Below are 17,735 nucleotides of genomic sequence, written 5' to 3'. Positions count from 1 at the left end.
ACGAAGTGATATGAACGATTGAGGTCGAGAACACTTCAAGTCGACGGAAGGCTGATCTTGTGAAGCTGAAGGTCAGGTATTGGAAAGGGATGGCTCACTTGGGATAAGGCGACGCTGTCTGTGCAAGCCCAAGCAGCCGACTGGGGCCGTAGCGCAGGCGCCGTTGATTGGTGTGACTTGTTTTGTCTCAGATGCAGACGGTCCGGTGGGAATGTGATGATATTCGTGACTGGGGGGCGAGAGAGGGGATGTGATGCTTACTGCTGGCTCCACTCCGTCGGGAAGGACAGCTAGAACATGTATAGCCAAGTCGAGTGTGTATCGATTCACGATTCTTCAAAAAAATCACCAGACTGTCGGTTTGTGGTTCTGAGCGAGCAAGTCGAGAGTCTAGAGCTGATCTGACATCACCCTACCTCACGATGTGCAACCCTACGTACAGTCAGAGTTGTGAGCGTAGCGGCACATGAGCAGCGGGCTCACCGGTCGATTCCCACCACAGCCCACCCATATATCAGCAGCAGCTAGCATTCAAATTGGCGTCGTGGGCAGCCTCTGATGCTGGTTGCATTTGCATGCACCCTGCATCACATCCACAACGCTGCCGCGCCGCTGATAACCGTGGCGGTACCGTACGGCTGCATGCATGGCATGCAGCCATGCACGTGACAAGCATCACCTCCACTTTCTGTCGCGGTGCGGCAAAATTGCCCGTCAACTCGGGCTTGCGGCTCTATACGAGCATGCCTGATGGTGAGCCTTGCTGCATGCTCCTCGACGACGCTTCGCGAAGGCAAGGGGAGCTGACGCTCATGAGAAGGCGTTAGCGGCTTCACATCTTCAAGGCAGGTAGCGCTGCGAGTCGTCCAGCGCTCATGGGTCGATATCCGTAGGCGACCCTGCTCGCCCTTACGCTTCGCGCCATCAAGGGATCAGCACGCTTCAGGCAGCACAACTCGCCTCATCATCCTCTTCTCGAATCAGCGGTGTACCGAGTAATTTCGAGGAGAACTTGAGCAAGTCTTACAAATACAGATGAACACAAGCGGGTGCGCTCGTAAAGACGATCTGAGTACCCGCTCAACGACGTATGCGCAAATTGACCTCTCCGACAATTTCGGCTAGATTGGAACGAGCGAGAGGCAAGTCAGCGTTAGAAGATGAATCGACCAGCCGAGTAAGCAAGACACTGACCGGCTTCGCGTGCGCTCGCGCATTCAAAGTCGTAGCGCTTGGTGTCCCGCAGCGTCTCGCGGGCGACAACAAGTTTGAAACCCGAAGGGAGCTTGGTCGATTGGGCACAGCTGACGACCGATGTGATCGGGAAGCTTTGCGCAAATAGCAAAAGAGTCCCGAGTTCAGCTGCCGAATGTACGCTCTCAGACTTGGTTCAGCAACTCACCTGGCAGCATGAGCATGAAATGCCCGAGAATCCGTCGGACTGGTGCAAGAAGCAAGCGCGTGTCAGAGTTCGCTGCACGCTAATAATTTGTCAAGTGCAACGCACATGATATGGACCCAGTCCCCGTCCAAGGTGAGCGTTCTCTCGTGGCGACCAACAAACATAGGCATCTTGCGGTTGACTGTGAAGGTCTGAGAGGGCGAGCACAGCATGGCGCGCGTAGTGAGCAAAACGATAAGTAGTCTTTTGAGCGGCACAACTCACCTTGTAGGTGGCAGCCAAATCCTTAGCTTTGTTGTAGCGTGGCTGCACAGGCTCCGAAAGTCGTTTAAAGATAGAAGCTGTGCATTGAGCAAGCCAGAGGATGAGCTTGCGCATTCCCTCTAGAATGACCTTCTCATCGCTTACCATTCGGATTGGTGCTGGATCCTGTTAGCGCGCCAAAGCCACCCTGAGCTCCAAGAGTGGAGCGTCGAACCAAGGCAAGATCATGATTTCCTCGCAAACTCTCCACCGTACGGTCCAGAGGCGCGACGATGTCCTTATCTGGGACCACAAGCGCCCACTCGTCGGGACTCGCGAGATGTCTCTTGCGACAGATGGTCTCGAGAACATCGGCGAGGTACATGTCAGATGGAACCTGAAGCGTTGTCTTGTATCGTACCTGATCATTAGGGGTGATGGCCACCCGAAGGAATATGCTAGCGCTCGATGGTCCCAATGCGCTTCTGGACAGGGCAGAGGATGCAAAGATGGGCGTCCCTGCGACGTCTAGCAGCGAACCGGCTGGTACATTGGCTCCCATTGCGGCAAGCCTTGCACTTGTGACAGCTCCAGGTGCGAGCGAGCGTGCAGGTGCTGCGAGTCGATCGCCTTGTGTGCTTTGAGGAGGAGGTGGTGGTGGTGTGGGGATGCCTGGACGCCCAGCGGCTCGCGCCGCTTTTTGGGCAGGAGTCTGAGTAGCTAGATGTTGCTTGACTGACGTGACAAAAGAGCGGTGAGCGTCGCATGCAGGAGCTGCACAGTCGTGTTCGTTCAGCACATACCTTGTGCGGGCGTGGCTTCGCAAATTGCAAGTTCGTCGGCGCCAAATTTGCCAACGACTAAGCCTCGATCGACGGCTGGGAAATCATCATCCACCTCGCCGTCCTCGACCATGCGGAGTGCCCAGCCGATCGTACTCAGTCGCATCTCGAGAGCTTCTTCGTCCTCGTCCGGATCTCCATCGTCCAGGCGAGGCTCCCAGCCCTCATCGACGTAGCACATCATTGCGTAGCCCACGACCTCTTCCATGACAGCATCGCGGCGAAGGCAGAGAACCATGCTGCGACTACGCGGCTCAACCGACAAAGCATCGCTGAGCGGCCTGACGCTTGGCGTTTGTTCATCTTCTGCCCAAGGGAAGTAGACTTTTATGTTGACCGTACCTGCTGACGCTCCATTGCGAGCTCCAACACCAGCGTAAGCTTGGGAAAAGGCGTTGGCTGGGCCCGAGGATTGAGCTTTGAGCTTCCTCGACAAAGCAGAAGCCTTCGGTCGAGCTGCGTGTTGAGCTTGCACACTCTTGGCGTCAGTTTTTAACGAGCTGAAATACTCGTTTGTTGCCTCTGGAGAGTCTGTCATGATCGCGGCTTGCTGTGGCAGACGCGAGCGGGATCTAGATGGGCGTCGCGCATCAGCTTGTATGCGACTCGAAGCGGTGTCAAGTTGGGGAGTGACCATGCTGGAACTGGGTCTTTGCGTGCTCCCCACACCAGGTGGTGCTGGATCAAGTCGCGAGCTGGTACTTTTACCGGTATACAGACCAAGCGCTGAGGTGGTTGGCGCAGCGGTGCCTTGAGCGTCCGCAGATGCGGCCAGGCCCGGTCTTGACTGCGAGGCAATTGTGCTTGGCTGAGCCGAGCGCGTATCAGAGGGTGAGGATTGCTTGCTGGGCTGACCTGGACTTGGAGAAAGAGAGCTGCGTAGAGAATAATCGTATGATGACTCTGAATCATCGAGAAGGTTCGCGGACGCCGAATTTGTGTGCGCTTCGGTGCCTGTCGAGGGTGGCACTCCACGCGGTCGATCGTCCGCGGTATTCGTAGAAGATCGTATTTCTTCATCTCGATTCACAGTCTCGTCCAATGAAAAGTCATGGTGGGGACTGACGTTCATGATGGGGAGCTCCTCTCGTGACCTCGGCGCTGCTGAGCGCAGAGAGGATTCGTCGACTTCGCTGACAGGAGTGAAAATGTGCCGCGATTTGTAGTGACTGCTCAAAGCAGAGTCCGCTGTCCTCCGAGCATCAATCGCCAGAGTCGGTCTCGAGCGCGCCGAAGGTAAGGAGGCAAGTGAGAAGACTGTCGAATCGCTCTCTGCACGACGCAGTCCCTCATTGAAGCTTGGATGCATGCATGCCAAGAAGAAGCAGCAAGTCAGCGCACTTGCGCTTCGGACAACATGTGCTTCCCATACCAAACGGTGCTCTCACCTGGCGCGGTCGTCACTTGACTCTGGTCCTTCATCTTCGCTTTCTATCGCCTCTCCACGAAGCAAATCCACCCCTGAGTCCATGAGTGCTCCTGCCGACTCGCTCGCACTTCGACGCCGAGCACCCAGTCGCTGGTCTCGGGCACCTGCACCTCCACGTACCTGCCTGTCGATCACACTAGTGCTGCGCTCTAAGTTTCTTGTATTTAAGCCGGAATCCGAGCGACCTGTGGCGCCCACATTTGGCAGAGGTACGCCTGCCGAGCTGTAGCTGTGGCTGTAGCTGCGATCCTCCGAGCTGCTTTGAGAGTCCCGCCATGGGTTGCTGAGGCGCGGATCGGATGCAGCTGGGGGATCAGTGGAGATCTCGCCGCGTAACAGACCGCTTCTGCCGCTCTCCACCGAAGCAGCTTGCAGAGCCAGCTCTGGCACTTCGAGACTGCGCGGCTTTTGATCTGTTTTAGGCTTCAGGCTCGAGCGCCGGGCAAGCGCAGCTCGGAGCGGCTCTTCGGCTTCATCTTCTGCACCACGATCGAGGACTGAGCTGCGGCGACGAGACCGTGTTGTCCTATCCTCGCGCAGATCCGAGGCTAGCGCCGAAGTGCTATTGTCTAGAGAAGGTGCGCGCTTTCCGGAGACTCGCATGCCGAGCGCCCCTGTTCTTCCAGGTCCGTAGATGGTTTGCGTGTAGCGAAGTCCGTTTCCGACGCGCGAAGCTCTCGGACCCTTGCTGGCTGTCTCGACCATCTCTGCAGGGGGAACGGGCATGAATCCCGGCCTGATCAAGGACTCTGGCCGCGGCTTGGGGGAGCAGACTGCGCGAAGCTCTGGATTGAAATTTGCGTCAGATAGGCCTGCTATCATGACGTGCGAGTCGGGATGATGATCAAAGTCGTCAAGTTGACCATTCCCTTCCGCGTCCAGAGCATCATCAAAGTCACCCATGCGCGCTGATGCGTGTTCCCGCCCATTCGCATGGCCAGAGGAGCCTACATCGTGTCTGATGGCAGGGAAAGTGATGACGCGGGGCCCAACGCTATCATCTATGCGCCGCAAGTAGGCCAGCCTGAGCGTGTGTATCACGTATCTGTGAAGGAAGTCTGTGGTGAGCCCTGAGATAGCATGAGTTGATGGCTGAGATCGCGTTGCAACTCACTCTTTGTCCGAGATGAGAGACATCCTTTTCTGGATGGTCGCCCGCCATGCCTTGCGAACTTGGTCGAGCAGAGTGCAGCAGCAGAGATCTGCTTGATGTGGGTTTCGACGCGCTCGAATGTGCTGGAGTGGACTCTGGGCGTGGTGATCGATGTCGAAGGGTGGTCGGATCGCATGCGTGAATCTCTGCCATCGTCGAGGTGATTGAGCATGATGATGAATTTTGAATCTGAATCGTGAAGGTCGTACCACAGCGCACGGCGAGGCATGCATGGCGTTCATGCAGCGCCGAAGGTCTGTGCGAGAAGGTCAGGTCTTGGTCACGTGATGAGACATTTTTTTCCTGTCGCGTTCGGCAATTCGTGCCGTCAGTCAGAGTCCAGATGTGTAATAATAACAATCACCAGTGAATCAAAAATATTCAAGATTGTTAATAAGAACGCACACTAGACTAGTTGCCGCATAAAACCCCCCGGCGCCGATAAGTCGGTTCCGAATACAAAATCTACTTGTCTCCGCATAAATGTCCCACAGTGGCGCAGTAGCCCGGTGTGATGGAAGGTTTGTGCAGCTTATAGACTCATCAACTGCACTCGATACCAAGACACTCCTCCATTCCCCTGAACACAGCAGACAGAAGAGTCATGCTTTCATATCGTAACCTGTTGCACGCATTCATTCGCTGTTCACAGTCGAGCGCGTGCCAGCCAGAATCTCGAGTGTACGTCTGGCTGTCGACTGTCGCGACACGGCGGGCCACCGACGGTCTTGCGTGCGCTCTGCGGCGCGCGCTTGCTGCGATCGTGGATGACTCCGCCAGCCTAGCGCAACTCATGGTTATCAATCTTGAATGCAGTCCTTGATTATATAGGATTGCCCCTCCAGGGACAATCCGGGCCCTTGCATGTCTCCGCAGACATCAGCCGCGAAGAGCCACAGGTTTGTCGTGCTGCTGCTGCTACTGTCCGCCCAAGCTGAGCTGGGAAGATCGCGCAATGCCGACCATGTGCTCGATGCGCCGTTTGCGTGCATCGAGGAGCGTAGCCATGCGGTGCGGTGCTGTTTCCCATTCACGATCCAGTCAGAGTGGAGGCAAAGCGCTGCTGCCTGCTGCTGCTGCTTCGTTGCTGCCACGCACCGCCACGGCAGCCGATCGTGCATGCAGGGACAAGCAGAATTGAGCTGCCACAAACAAGCGTGTCTAGCTGATGAGAAGATATACTGATCGATATCGTCTGTCTGGCAGAGGCAAGCGACGGTCAAGACGTGTTGTCCAGCAGCCCTCATCAGGCGGTGGTCCGGCTTCTCATGAGAAGTGCTGAGTGGCGTGTTAAAGATGAGCGAGAGCCCTTGAAAGATCTCCGCGGTCGGGCATCATGGCACACGTACCGCACAGCTCACTTCACGATTGCTTGAGTGAGAAAGACCTTCGGACGTTCAACGGCGACTTCGTGGTGCTGCATCGTCCTCTGCCTCGCGTGCTTTGCGTGAACACATCCATCCTAGCTGCAGCTCCGGCCGCCACGGTCGTCCGCCTGCACAGCGGACTTGCAGCGTCGGCATGCGTGAGTACGGCAAGCAAGTACCTGCTGCAGCATGGACACCGTCGAGCTGCTGCTTGCAGCCACCATATGCAGTCAGGAGTCTTGACGCCTGCATGCTGAGCGGAATGTGTGCGTGCGTGCGTACGTGCGTGCACCTGCACGCGGTCGCGAAGCGTCAAAGCGCACAAATCAAGTAGAACGCTTGAATTCCTCCGCAAGCGCACGCACGCCCTTCAAGTTGAAGTCCGCATGCATCCATCCATTCGGTCAATCAGTCACAGTCGGTCGGTCCGTTGGTCGGCTGGCCATGTCAACGCCATAATGCCTGTCAAAACATCCTCGCACCACTCGTGACTACTCACAAAACCCTCCTGGCTGCTGCTGAATGCGCACACGCACACGCCAAATTGCTCCAGCCACGACTGACCGCAATCTTGACCTCCAACACATTCGCGACTACGCCACGCAGCATCGTTCAGCTTCGCTGCCTCACGCTTCCCAACCATCACATTCAGGCGCGGCATCGCATCTTCAAAGCACAGCTCGTCTCGCTCTCCAGCAATCAATAGCAGTCGACGCTCCTAAAGATTCTAGTCAGGTCATCATGGCGGGTCTCGGTCCTCTCGAGGGCCTCGCCAGGAGGCCACAGCGATTGATTCTCTTGGCAGCCTTGGTGCTTCTGCTACTCTCCCTGACCACATGGCTGTCCGTGGATCCGACGGGTGTGGAGACGGTGCGACAACAATGGGGCAGCATACCCCGACCATGGCAGCGACCCGGAGGTTCATCAGCAGGTGATTATGCCGGAGGCTCTGGCGTTCCATCTGTCGATTCGGCAGTGAAGGACATGTACACGCATTCACCCGGTATTCCCCAAACTCCTGAGGAGCTCAAGCAATGGGCCACAAAGGGCGACGATGGGAACCTCTACCCGCCAAGCTTCATCCCTTCTCAGGCCAACCAGGCTCCTCGTGCCAAGGCTGGATTCATCGTGCTGGTGCGCAACGGAGAGTTGGCATCGATGAGGGAAAGCATGCGAGATGGTGAGTCAGTGTCGTGAGGCTTGGTATCTGGCCGCAGAACGGGCTCGGAAGGGACATGAGCAATCGTGCGGGGGATGGGGAGAGGGGTCCAGCCCGGGGCTCTAGTCACGGGCAGTCAACGGGTGAAATGGCGCGCTTTTGCAAGGGGGCCCACGAACTCACCATTCCCTCTCGCGTGCATCGCAGTGGAAGATCGCTTCAACCGCAAGTACGGCTATCCTTGGATCTTTTTGAATAGTAAGTGCGCGTGCAAGTTCAGATGGGGAAGAGCAAGGCCGTGAGCTGATCCGACAATGACGCTCGCTCGCCCAGACGAGCCATTCACAGACGATTTCAAAAAGGGAGTCAAGCAGATGACCAGGTCCGAAGTTCGCTTCGGATTTGTAGAGAAAAAGCATTGGGGCTATCCAGAATGGATCGACCAAAACAAAGCAGCAGACACTCGCAAGCAAATGAAGGAAAAAGTGAGCGGCGCATGGTCGATTGTGCGCTCCACAATGCCGCTCGATCTGATTCTTTTTCCTTCTCTCTCGAGCTTCGCAGAAAATTATCTACGGAGACTCCGAGTCTTATCGCCACATGTGCCGATTCCAAAGCGGCTTCTTCTTCCAGCATCCTCTTACTATGGACCTCGATTATTATTGGCGCGTTGAGCCGGGAATCAAGCTATACTGCGATGTGGACTACGACCCTTTCGTCTTCATGCAGATGAACAATAAGGTCAGACGCTCTGCAGTGGCCGGTCGGAGCTTGACATCTTACTGACCGATCAGTCTCTGTGTCTGACTGCTGTGCAGACATATGGATTCACAATGGCGCTGCACGAATACATCGAGACCATCCCGACTCTATGGTCAACCACGAAGAAGTTCGTAGAAGAGAACCCCCAATACGTTGCCAAAAATAATGGCATTCACTTCATGACGGACGAGCCGGAGCGCTTCATGGACCCGGGCTATAATTTGTGCCACTTTTGGTCCAATTTTGAGATTGGTGACCTACGGTGAGGGCCTTATTCGTCTTGTAGTCGTTTTGCGAAGCATGCACTGAGTGAAAATCTGCCTTTTGCGACTCACGCAGGTTCTGGCGAGGCGAAGCTTATCAGAAGTACTTTGAATTCCTGGACAAGTCTGGCGGGTTCTTCTACGAGCGATGGGGAGATGCACCAGTCCACTCCATTGCGGCCATCCTTTTCCTGGACAAGGCCAGGTTGCATCACTTTGATGACATCGGATAGTGAGTCCATAGACGCTCAAAGACGGATCTTCGGCTTCGCCTGATCAATTACCATCATCGCTCGACCCAGCTTCCACATGCCGTGGAATCACTGCCCCACCAACAAGAAGTATCACGACACTGGTCGCTGCAACTGCGACCCCGCAAAGGTGCGTGACGACGAAGCTTGCCCACGTTTGGCCTAGACAGTGCTTGACTGACCAAGTGTGCCACACGCGTGATGCTTGTCAATCAGTCTTTTGATCGAGAGGGATACAGTTGCTTGAAAGAATGGTGGCGAACCTCGGTCGAAGGAGAGCCCAAAAGATGAGATTCTTTTGCGATGAGCTTGAGAGCAGGTCTCCCACATTCCCTTCTCCGCTTAGAAGATTGTAGCCTATCACAGCATTCCACGCATCGTCCTGACCCAACGGAATGCACACACGCGCAAAATGACCCACGCGGCTGACCCTTCATTCACAAGCGATCCACGCGGCGCGCACCTGAGCATCATGTCAATTCTGAACATCGATCGACATCGAATTGCAGTTGATCGTCCTGTCTTGATCATGCCAGACCCAAGTCTCTGCTCAATCGTTGAGTCGCAGAGAGAACCAGATCGCCCTCCTTGATCACCCTAGAATAGAGCATCGACGTGCCTCCCGCTTTCTTGCTCTCCACCACACCAGCCACTCGATCGATGACCGCTGGAAGTCTGCCCGAAGCAATGAATCGCGCCAAATCTCTGCAAAGCGGCGTGGACAAGTCGTCTTGGTCAGCGTCGAGCGACTGTACACTAGCGAAAGGATCTGGCGAACTCACGCGTCCAAGAATTCGGGCTGGAAAAAAAAAAAGAGGAGTGGCCGAATGCAGAAAGCGGACATCAGCAGAGCTCGGATTGAGCACCAGGATACGAATCGCAGCTCACCGTCACGCCGAAGGCGGCGGCCATGTTGGGAAGAGTGATCGTGCTGTAACTTTGAAGCACGCTCGAGTATGCCACCAGGCGCATTTCGCGAACATAGTAGCGTGCATGGGGCGAGAGGACTCTCGATGGCAGCAGGTGCGTCTGCTCGACCTCGGCTGCGGTGAGTACAAAGCGTAATGAGGAACCTGTCTGCGTGGCGAGAAAGAGCACCCTGAAGGGAATAAGAAGTCACTCACCCAATGCCTTGAAGAAAGCTGCATAGTCGCAATTGTACAGGCTAGACGAGAAGGATCGCAAATGCTCAATCTCGTCGATGACTTGCAGCACTTCGGGGGAGTCAATGATCTGTAAAGTGGACAAGACCTCTAAGCAAAGGGCTCGAGAGGGCGCGAAACTCTGACTACGCAACTCGCCTTCTTCTTGATATCTCTCCTGCCCAAGGTGAGGACATTGGCGATGACGGTCAGAGTCACAAAGTCCTTGTAGCTCAGCAACTCCGTCGCAGTGAACGTTGAAAGAGCGTCCAAGAACAGCTCCCCGCCCTGTTTGAATTGACGGGTGGAAAGCAAGTGCAGACCTTCATATACCTTGAGTCTATTCCTTCTGTCCCAGTCCCCGCCTTCTTCGACGAGCCTTAAGGTGGCGGTGATTGGTTAGCATCACTCATAGGTCCGGGATTTGCTTCTCTTGCAGTGTACTCACTCTTTAGCCTTTGCAATGGACTCGATGGTTATTGACGCATCGCCATGGAAGAGGCCGATTCTTATTTGCGTCAAGACCAAATCCAGCTTTGAGCCAAGGCCAGCAGCCTTCTCAATTGCAAGCTTATGAGCTTCGAGGGCTCTCGTCTGCGCACAAGTAACAGCATTCCCCCGACACGGATCAGAACCTTTGCCTTGTCGCCAAAATGAAAAAGAGCCCTGCTCACCTTGTCTCCGATGCGAGCAAGGTACGCTGCTCTTTGTCTTCTCACTGCATTGACCTCCATGTCTCCCTCGCTCTCCTCAAGTCTGACCAGCGCATCGTCGATAGCCTTGAGAGACTCTTCATTCTTGGCGTGCAGCTGAGCGTGCAAGTCCTTGGCTCCACTTGGTAGGATGACGCCAGCGGCCAGCAAGGCGGAGAGGTACGGTGCCATTTCTGCGTACAGAGTTCGAATTAGTCAGTCAGCAATGCAGCCGCGCACGTAACAGCATATTACCGTCAGTAGCTCAAGCACGAACCATCCGTCTCGATCCCTTTTAGCAGCGCCTCCGAGACCTCCCTGCCCTTAGCACCGGGCGTCCGCGGAGACGTCAAGACGAAGTGAAGTTGCTGCAACTCCAGGTTTGGAATGGGTTGAGGCACATCATCATCTACTCCTCCAGCATTGACGGTGGGCTTGCCAGGCACTCCAGTGTCGGATGAGACAGCTTGAGGAGCTGCTGAAGAGCCTGACATCCCGAGGGGTCAGTGGAATCGACGTGCTGAGAAAGGTGGGGCACGTTATCTGAAACCGCGTTCGTTATGCGGATGATTGACACTTGGGTTTATACTCTGCACGGGTGCGGCTGGAGATCAGAATTGTGGAAGCTGTGATGGCGGTCGGTGCATAAGTGTGGTCGCCATGACAGCTACAGTTGTCCCACTTGTGTCAAGTCTTAGACTGTTGTGACTTCTGTTCTGGACGCGCGTCCACGACTCGTGACGCTCACACCACGGAGATGAACCGTGCGTGACTTTCTCGTACGAATTACAGCTCCCTGCGAAATGTCGCATCACCGCCCACCGCGCATGCATAGCGGACCTATAAGATCAAGCTTTTCCAGCAGCAGGCTGAGCCTCCGCGTACGTGGAGGATGCATTCAAACACAACACAGAGAGACACATCACTCGGAGGTGCCCCAAAGCTACCACCAGCATCCTGCATCCATGCCTACACTGCTACGCCGGTGCTCTTCGCCGCGCGCCTCAAGCCACGCAGATACAGTACGGCTGACGTGGGCCACTGCCAGCTTGTCCTCATCATCGATTCATCAGCGTCCAAAGCCATTGCGTCAGCAGTAACACCGATGTCTGCCATTTGCTTGGCTAGCACGTGAACGCTATCCCACAGACGCGAGACAATTGGATGCGACGGCGACCGCTCGTGCCTGCTTGCGGCACACAACACGCGGCCAGCACAAGGGGCACACGCTCCGATAGTCAATATGCTAAGCTGTGCACTTCAGCTGCGCTGTTCTTGGATCGTGCTAGTCTTCCTCGCGCTCCTTTGCACTGCACTGTCTGAGCCTGCCAGTGGATCGCCAAGCCAAAGGTCAGCTCACCACTCGTCCGAGTATCAATCCCGAGCTCAAAGTGCATCTTCTTTGGCACTGAGTCTATCTAGGCGAGGACTGAAGACAGCTCAGAGACTCGGCGGCACTCCACGGCATGCGCCATCATTTTCTGGCCTGACTCTGAGCAGGACAGTGCTCCTTGCTACTGTTGAAGGAGGCTTGCACGCGCTCGATAGGCATACTGGTCAGAGACTGTGGGATCTTCCAGCCAGAGCCCAGGCAGACCCTGTGGAAGATTCTTCAAATCGCCAGAAGTTCTCTTTCGAGCCCTTGGTGGGAGCATACTATGGTCGAGCTCGGCGGTCATTCGCTGATGTCGCTGCTAGTCAAGAAGGTGCTGCTTCTCTTCAGGCGCTGCGTCGGCAAGGTCTTTACATTGTGGAGCCAGGAGGTGGGGGCTCAATCTACGTCCTGACGGACGACATAAGCGATGCATCCACCAGTCAGGAACCCCCGCACGACACCACTCTACCCCGACAAAATTTGAGGCGTCTCCCTTTAACCTTGCCGCAGTTGGTCGATCTTTCGCCTTTCTCCTTTCCCGCCGATAATGAGCGCGTGTTCGTCGGCCACAAGTCGTCTTCGCTTGTGGAACTGGACGTCCTGACGGGAAGAGTGGGCGCCGTTTTCGGCGGCGGACGTGAAAGAGAGAGGTCACCTGAAGCTTGGTGCAAAGATGACATCTGCGATGAGGATGGAGACTGGACTTATGTCGGGCGCACAGGTGAGGGCTGCTGCAGATTGAGTGTGATGAGATGACCAGTATAGCCAGACGCTAATATCTGCATGCTGTTTTGAAAGACTACACCCTTACGATCCACAGTCGAGCCGATCCATCGGCTCGCCAGACGCTGCGGTATAGCACCTTTGCTCCAAATGCTGCCGATCGCGAAGTCGCTGCAGTGTGGAGTGCTGCGAGCCCCGAGGCGCGCGCTGCCTCCGAGCCTTCTTCTGCTGATCGCCCGCCGCCACCACCAACTGCAATTTTTGGCGTTCCAGAGGATGGTTCCGTCATCTGTGTCAACGCGACAACCTCGCCCGATAGTGGTTCTGATGAAAGCACCGAGGAGCGGGATCGCACCCTTTGGAGCACAGCTGTTGGTGGCTCTGTCGCGCGAGTCTTTGATCTCGTGTATCCCGAAAAGGAACCAAGCGGGAGTCGCGATCGGTCCCCGCCTGTCCTCGTTCCGCACCCCGTGATTCCCCTTTCTCGACTCGTGCGTAGATCATCAGTCACAGCGAGTGGTGCTGCTCCATTTCATTCACTCGACGCTGGTGCTACATATCTTGGTGTTGCTGGAGGGAGCTTGTATGCGCTGGGAAGCGAGGCGCATCCCTTAGCTGGCCTTGCCCGACCCGCGCCAGCCACTTTGCCGTCGCATTCCGAGCAGTCAAAGCCGTGCTCCGACGTTGGGTGCTGGTTCGGGGTTTGGGACGCGCGGGACGCAGATGCTTCGGGGCTCGGACCAGCCATCACAGATCAAGCAGAGCGATCTCTCTTGCAGATTGCTGATCATGCAGAACATCAAGAAGGTAGCGACAACTCGTCTTCACAATCTGGTGGCCAGACTACCGCAAAGCGGTCAGACAAGCCCAAGAGTGGTTCAAAGTCTGCTAGTACCGGCGAGCAGCGCAGCACTTTTCCTTCAGACTCCGTATGGAGCTGGCGGCCGACACCTCTGGTCGCCTTGGTGCAGATCATTTGCTTGTTCCTTGGCGCCATTCTGTGTGCCCTGATTTACATCGGCTTGCAAGAGCAGAGAAGGTTAGCTCGTGAAAGCGCCTCGAGCATTGCGAAGGATGTTCTTTGGGTCCCAGCTGTCCTGGATGAGAAGCACGAAAATGCGGAGAACGGAGCTTCACTAGGTAATGAGCACAAGAGTGCTGAAGGCGTCGATGCCATGCATCAGAGTGGCAGGGCCAATGTTGCCGATCTTCCAATCTCCGGAGACAATATAAAAGCTCGAAAGAATCAGAATGCTGCGCCGGGAGAAACCCCTGCTGAGCTTGCATTGGAGCAAGAAGCTGTTGAGGCAGCTCAAGCGGACAAGAAGCGAGCAGGCAAGAAGCGGAGGAGAGGCAAGAGGGCTGGTCAGCTAGTTGCGCTCAAGGAGAGTAAGAAAGCGGCCCTCGAGGGGAACGGGACTGCGGTCGACCAAGACAGCATCGATGCCGATGGTGATGATGTGCCAGATGTTGCTGAGGCTGCGGATGGTACTGTCATTACTCCCTTGGGCACCCCCTCCGCCCGAGCAGTCTCGACACCCCGCCACAATCAGCAGCTTGCGTCAGCTACAAGACTGAACTTTGACGTGGATGGAGACGCTGGAGGAAGCGTGCGACAAGCCACCGGGCTTGATGCTCACAACCTCGGCGACTCTGCTGAAGAGGCCACAGCTGCCGGACAAGAAGCTGCCAAACTAGCAGCATATGCAACTGGACCGGGCGCGGTGGCAGGTAACCTCGGGCCCAATGGCTCGCTGCAAATATCGGAAGAGATCCTTGGTGAGTCTGCACCAATCAAAAGCGCCGCGAGTGATGCTGATGTGGTACCTTTCGAGCAACAGGCTACGGTTCGTCTGGCACGGTGGTGTTCAAAGGGACGTTCCAGGGGAGAGCGGTCGCAGTCAAGCGGCTGCTGCGCGACTTCGTCCATGTCGCTTCGAAAGAGGTGTCGTTGTTGGAATCTGCCGATAATCAGTGGGTCGCATACTCGGCGAGATGTCCTGTACGCTTGATCGCTGACTCGTTCCAGCGCTCTGCAGCCCCAACGTGATTAGATACTTCTACAAGGAGCTCACGCCAAGCTTCCTGTTCATTGCTCTTGAGCTCTGCCCTGCGAGCTTGGCAGATGTGATCGAGAAGCCGGTTGAATATCGCGAGCTTGGCCTCTTGCTTGAACCGAAGAAGGCTTTATCGCAGATAACGTCTGGCCTGAGACATTTGCATTCTCTTTCGAGTAAGTCGCTTTGCACCTTCATAGGGGCCATGCGTAAGTGCGTGATGGAACTCAACGCTCACTCGACCATTGCTATCATACAGTTGTGCATCGCGATATCAAGCCGCAGAACATTCTTGTCTCGAACAATCCGTCTGGCAAGCTCAAGATGCTCCTCTCAGATTTTGGGCTCTCTAAACGACTAGATGGTCTAGCACAATCCAGCTTCAGTCAGACCATGAACAACCCGGGTGGCACTGTTGGTTGGCGGGCCCCAGAGATATTGCGTGGTGAAGTGTCCCTAGACGCGGGTGCAGAGGGCAGCAATAGCACGGAAAGCAGTAGCAATGGGATGCGTTCGGGTCTTCCTCGAGACGGCGAGACTTCCAGGCGCCTTACACGTGCAGTGGATGTCTTTGCGCTCGGCTGCTTGGCTTAGTGAGTAGCCCCTTGTGTCTTTCATGTATCTTCTCACCACTAACAAGCCAAGCTTCCTCAACTTTCCGTAGCTACATCTTGGCGAACGGCGATCATCCATTCGGGAGTCGCTTCGAGCGTGAGATGAACATAGTCAAGAGCGCATCTGACCTATCGAGACTCTCCGGACTCGGAGAGGAAGGCTACGAAGCGCAACATCTTATCTCCAAGATGATTGCAGTAGAGCCCAAGGACAGGCCCAGTGCGCCTGACGTCCTGACCCACCCCTACTTCTGGGATCATGCACAAAGGCTTGCTTTTTTGCAAGACGCCAGCGATCGCTTCGAGATCATGGACAAGGACGCACCGCCCCCACCTCTGATTGCGCTCGAGTCTTGTGCAGCTGCCGTCATTGGATCGGATTGGCATCGTAGGATGGACAAGATCTTCATGGACGACCTTGGCAAGTTCCGAAAGTACGAACGCTCAAGCGTGCAGGACTTGTTGCGAGCTTTGCGCAACAAGGTGCGTTGGTGAACCATGCTGCAAGCAGCCTTTGCGATGCAGGAACTGACTATTCGCGCTTTTGGATGACAGAAACATCATTATCAGGACATGTCTCCAGCTCTGCGAAGGCAGATGGGCGCTCTACCAGGTCCCTTTCTGCATTACTTCACCAAGCGTTTCCCATCTCTGGTCGTGCACGTCCACACCGTCATCTCGGAGTCGCCTCTCTTGCGAGGGGAGCAGATGTTCGCGTCGTACTTTCGCCCGCTAGGAGAGAATGATTGAGCCACAACCCTTCTCGCGGGGTTCCAGACTGTCATGTCTACGCGCGTCGCCGCCCCCCTTAGTCACGAATGCTGTATCTAGCGCCTTGTAACCTCACTTTGCTTCCCGTCTCTCGTCTCTTGTAATACTAGTACATCCTCAATTTCTCGGTGAGCTTGAGCAATCTGATTCATTTCACAAGGAGGGATTTGACCTTGATCGATTGCGCGCAGCACCGTGCCCCAGGTCATTGCTTGGGAGGAGGTAGCCAACCGAAGATGAGATCATAGCCAAGTCCTCGAGAACGATCGCCGACCCCGAACCACAACCTACGCCTCTGAGCCAGACGGTAGGCAAGTGAAGCCGCCTTTGCCGAAATTGTCTCGGGAGATGAGTGGGTCAAGGACGAGTTGCTGCTATTGGCGTGTTGCCACTTGACATCGAAGTCGTTGGCGATCCTTTCCGAGACGGGAGGGACCATTCTGGAGGTCTTGGACTGGAGCGGCGCGGCGAACAGACGATTGGTGGGAAGCCAGCAGGTTGATGGCTTGGCTGGTCGTCGAGCTCTGCACATGTAGGCTGGTGCACCGATCAGAGTTTCGAAGGGCGTCCACGGTGCTGAACAGACTGTGCGTGGCGGCGGTCGAGGGTCTTCAGCTGGCATGTACCAACTGCATGTGCTTGCTAACAACACAGTCAGAAGTAGTGCACAGTAGAAGCTAGATCGGCATGGGATCATCATGAGCTACGTGAGTGACTCAGCACCACATGCTGGAGCAGATCCACTCACCAAGGTTTGGTTGTGATGGCGTAGGCGACGACGAATAGCACGATGGTGAAGGGACCTGCCGCTGGCAGCGGCAGCAAAAGCAGCGGGAGCCACCAGCGCTGCGACAAAAGCAATGCACGAAAAGGAGAGCGTCAGACCTCGAAGCGGGTTTCTGACTATGGCTTTCTCTCTACGCAATATAAACGCACCAAGCAGTGCATGATGTTGCAAGCCCACGAGTGCTCCCCAACCGTCCAATGACAAACGTGTGAAGGCAGCCACTGCGAGGGCGTCTTGCTAACAACTGGGCTAAATCCGTCCTTTATCCAAAGGAATCGTGTGGCACCTTCTCCACAATCTTGCAACGAGAGCCGCCGAGATGATAGAAGCCAAGAGGACGTGGTTAGCGGGGATTTGGGCTTCACGTTACGAAGAAAGATTGATCAAGGACCACGAACAACCAGAGCATAATCGCGAATCATGAATCAGAATCAGAATGTCGAATCAAGTGAGTGTCGAATCCGTGTTGTAGGACATTTCAAAATGCCGCAACCAACCAAGGTAGTCACGTGCCAGCCTTGAGATGCACGTGATCACAGCCAAAGATGCTGTGCAAAGCGCAATTTGTCTTGGGTCAACAGATCCCAGCGCGCGACTTGACTGTACGGTACACATCTTTGAAACCACACGCTAGCGGCATGCATGGGGTTGCATATGGCCAGATGACGATGTCGACCAACCGGTCGCCGTGGAATGCGGCACG

At 55.5% G+C, this 17,735-nt stretch overlaps 6 protein-coding genes across 6 annotated transcripts; 2 read left to right on the top strand and 4 right to left on the bottom strand.

Annotated features, from left to right (window-relative positions):
- Positions 1 to 1,403: 1,403 nt before the first annotated feature.
- Positions 1,404 to 2,432, bottom strand: IE81DRAFT_10667 (hypothetical protein). Its single transcript, XM_025510050.1, has 3 exons — positions 1,811 to 2,432; positions 1,667 to 1,743; positions 1,404 to 1,593 (listed from the first exon to the last, which is right to left on the bottom strand). Exons 1-3 carry the CDS (start codon positions 2,205 to 2,207, stop codon positions 1,465 to 1,467), a joined length of 603 nt encoding a protein of 200 aa, XP_025371720.1. The 5' UTR covers positions 2,208 to 2,432; the 3' UTR covers positions 1,404 to 1,464.
- Positions 2,433 to 3,693: 1,261 nt separating this feature from the next.
- Positions 3,694 to 5,256, bottom strand: IE81DRAFT_10662 (hypothetical protein). The gene is made up of 4 exons (XM_025510049.1): positions 5,031 to 5,256; positions 4,037 to 4,961; positions 3,876 to 3,927; positions 3,694 to 3,785 (listed from the first exon to the last, which is right to left on the bottom strand). The coding sequence occupies exons 1-3, from the start codon at positions 5,051 to 5,053 to the stop codon at positions 3,919 to 3,921; spliced, it is 957 nt and encodes a 318-aa protein (XP_025371719.1). The 5' UTR covers positions 5,054 to 5,256; the 3' UTR covers positions 3,694 to 3,785; positions 3,876 to 3,918.
- Positions 5,257 to 6,810: 1,554 nt separating this feature from the next.
- Positions 6,811 to 9,358, top strand: IE81DRAFT_321182 (glycosyl transferase). Its single transcript, XM_025513261.1, has 8 exons — positions 6,811 to 7,616; positions 7,803 to 7,853; positions 7,929 to 8,080; positions 8,160 to 8,336; positions 8,414 to 8,619; positions 8,697 to 8,852; positions 8,923 to 9,001; positions 9,088 to 9,358. Exons 1-8 carry the CDS (start codon positions 6,959 to 6,961, stop codon positions 9,160 to 9,162), a joined length of 1,554 nt encoding a protein of 517 aa, XP_025371718.1. The 5' UTR covers positions 6,811 to 6,958; the 3' UTR covers positions 9,163 to 9,358.
- Positions 9,307 to 11,397, bottom strand: IE81DRAFT_321181 (putative RPN7-subunit of the regulatory particle of the proteasome). Its single transcript, XM_025513260.1, has 8 exons — positions 10,983 to 11,397; positions 10,688 to 10,899; positions 10,462 to 10,607; positions 10,173 to 10,392; positions 9,996 to 10,104; positions 9,760 to 9,914; positions 9,654 to 9,670; positions 9,307 to 9,576 (listed from the first exon to the last, which is right to left on the bottom strand). Exons 1-8 carry the CDS (start codon positions 11,197 to 11,199, stop codon positions 9,399 to 9,401), a joined length of 1,254 nt encoding a protein of 417 aa, XP_025371717.1. The 5' UTR covers positions 11,200 to 11,397; the 3' UTR covers positions 9,307 to 9,398.
- A 200-nt stretch (positions 11,398 to 11,597) lies between these two features.
- On the top strand, positions 11,598 to 16,382 carry IE81DRAFT_298889 (hypothetical protein). The gene is made up of 7 exons (XM_025512192.1): positions 11,598 to 12,801; positions 12,879 to 14,582; positions 14,645 to 14,777; positions 14,843 to 15,036; positions 15,120 to 15,453; positions 15,525 to 15,957; positions 16,030 to 16,382. Exons 1-7 carry the CDS (start codon positions 11,949 to 11,951, stop codon positions 16,222 to 16,224), a joined length of 3,846 nt encoding a protein of 1,281 aa, XP_025371716.1. The 5' UTR covers positions 11,598 to 11,948; the 3' UTR covers positions 16,225 to 16,382.
- Positions 16,264 to 17,454, bottom strand: IE81DRAFT_364825 (hypothetical protein). The gene is made up of 3 exons (XM_025516891.1): positions 17,182 to 17,454; positions 16,994 to 17,091; positions 16,264 to 16,922 (listed from the first exon to the last, which is right to left on the bottom strand). Exons 1-3 carry the CDS (start codon positions 17,191 to 17,193, stop codon positions 16,451 to 16,453), a joined length of 582 nt encoding a protein of 193 aa, XP_025371715.1. The 5' UTR covers positions 17,194 to 17,454; the 3' UTR covers positions 16,264 to 16,450.
- Positions 17,455 to 17,735: the final 281 nt, after the last annotated feature.

The sequence above is a fragment of the Ceraceosorus guamensis genome, assembly GCF_003144195.1.
Source record: "Ceraceosorus guamensis strain MCA 4658 unplaced genomic scaffold IE81scaffold_10, whole genome shotgun sequence".
NCBI lineage: Eukaryota > Fungi > Basidiomycota > Exobasidiomycetes > Ceraceosorales > Ceraceosoraceae > Ceraceosorus > Ceraceosorus guamensis.
The sequence above is the reverse complement of the archived record's forward strand: the minus strand, read 5'-3'. Positions and strand labels throughout refer to the sequence as shown.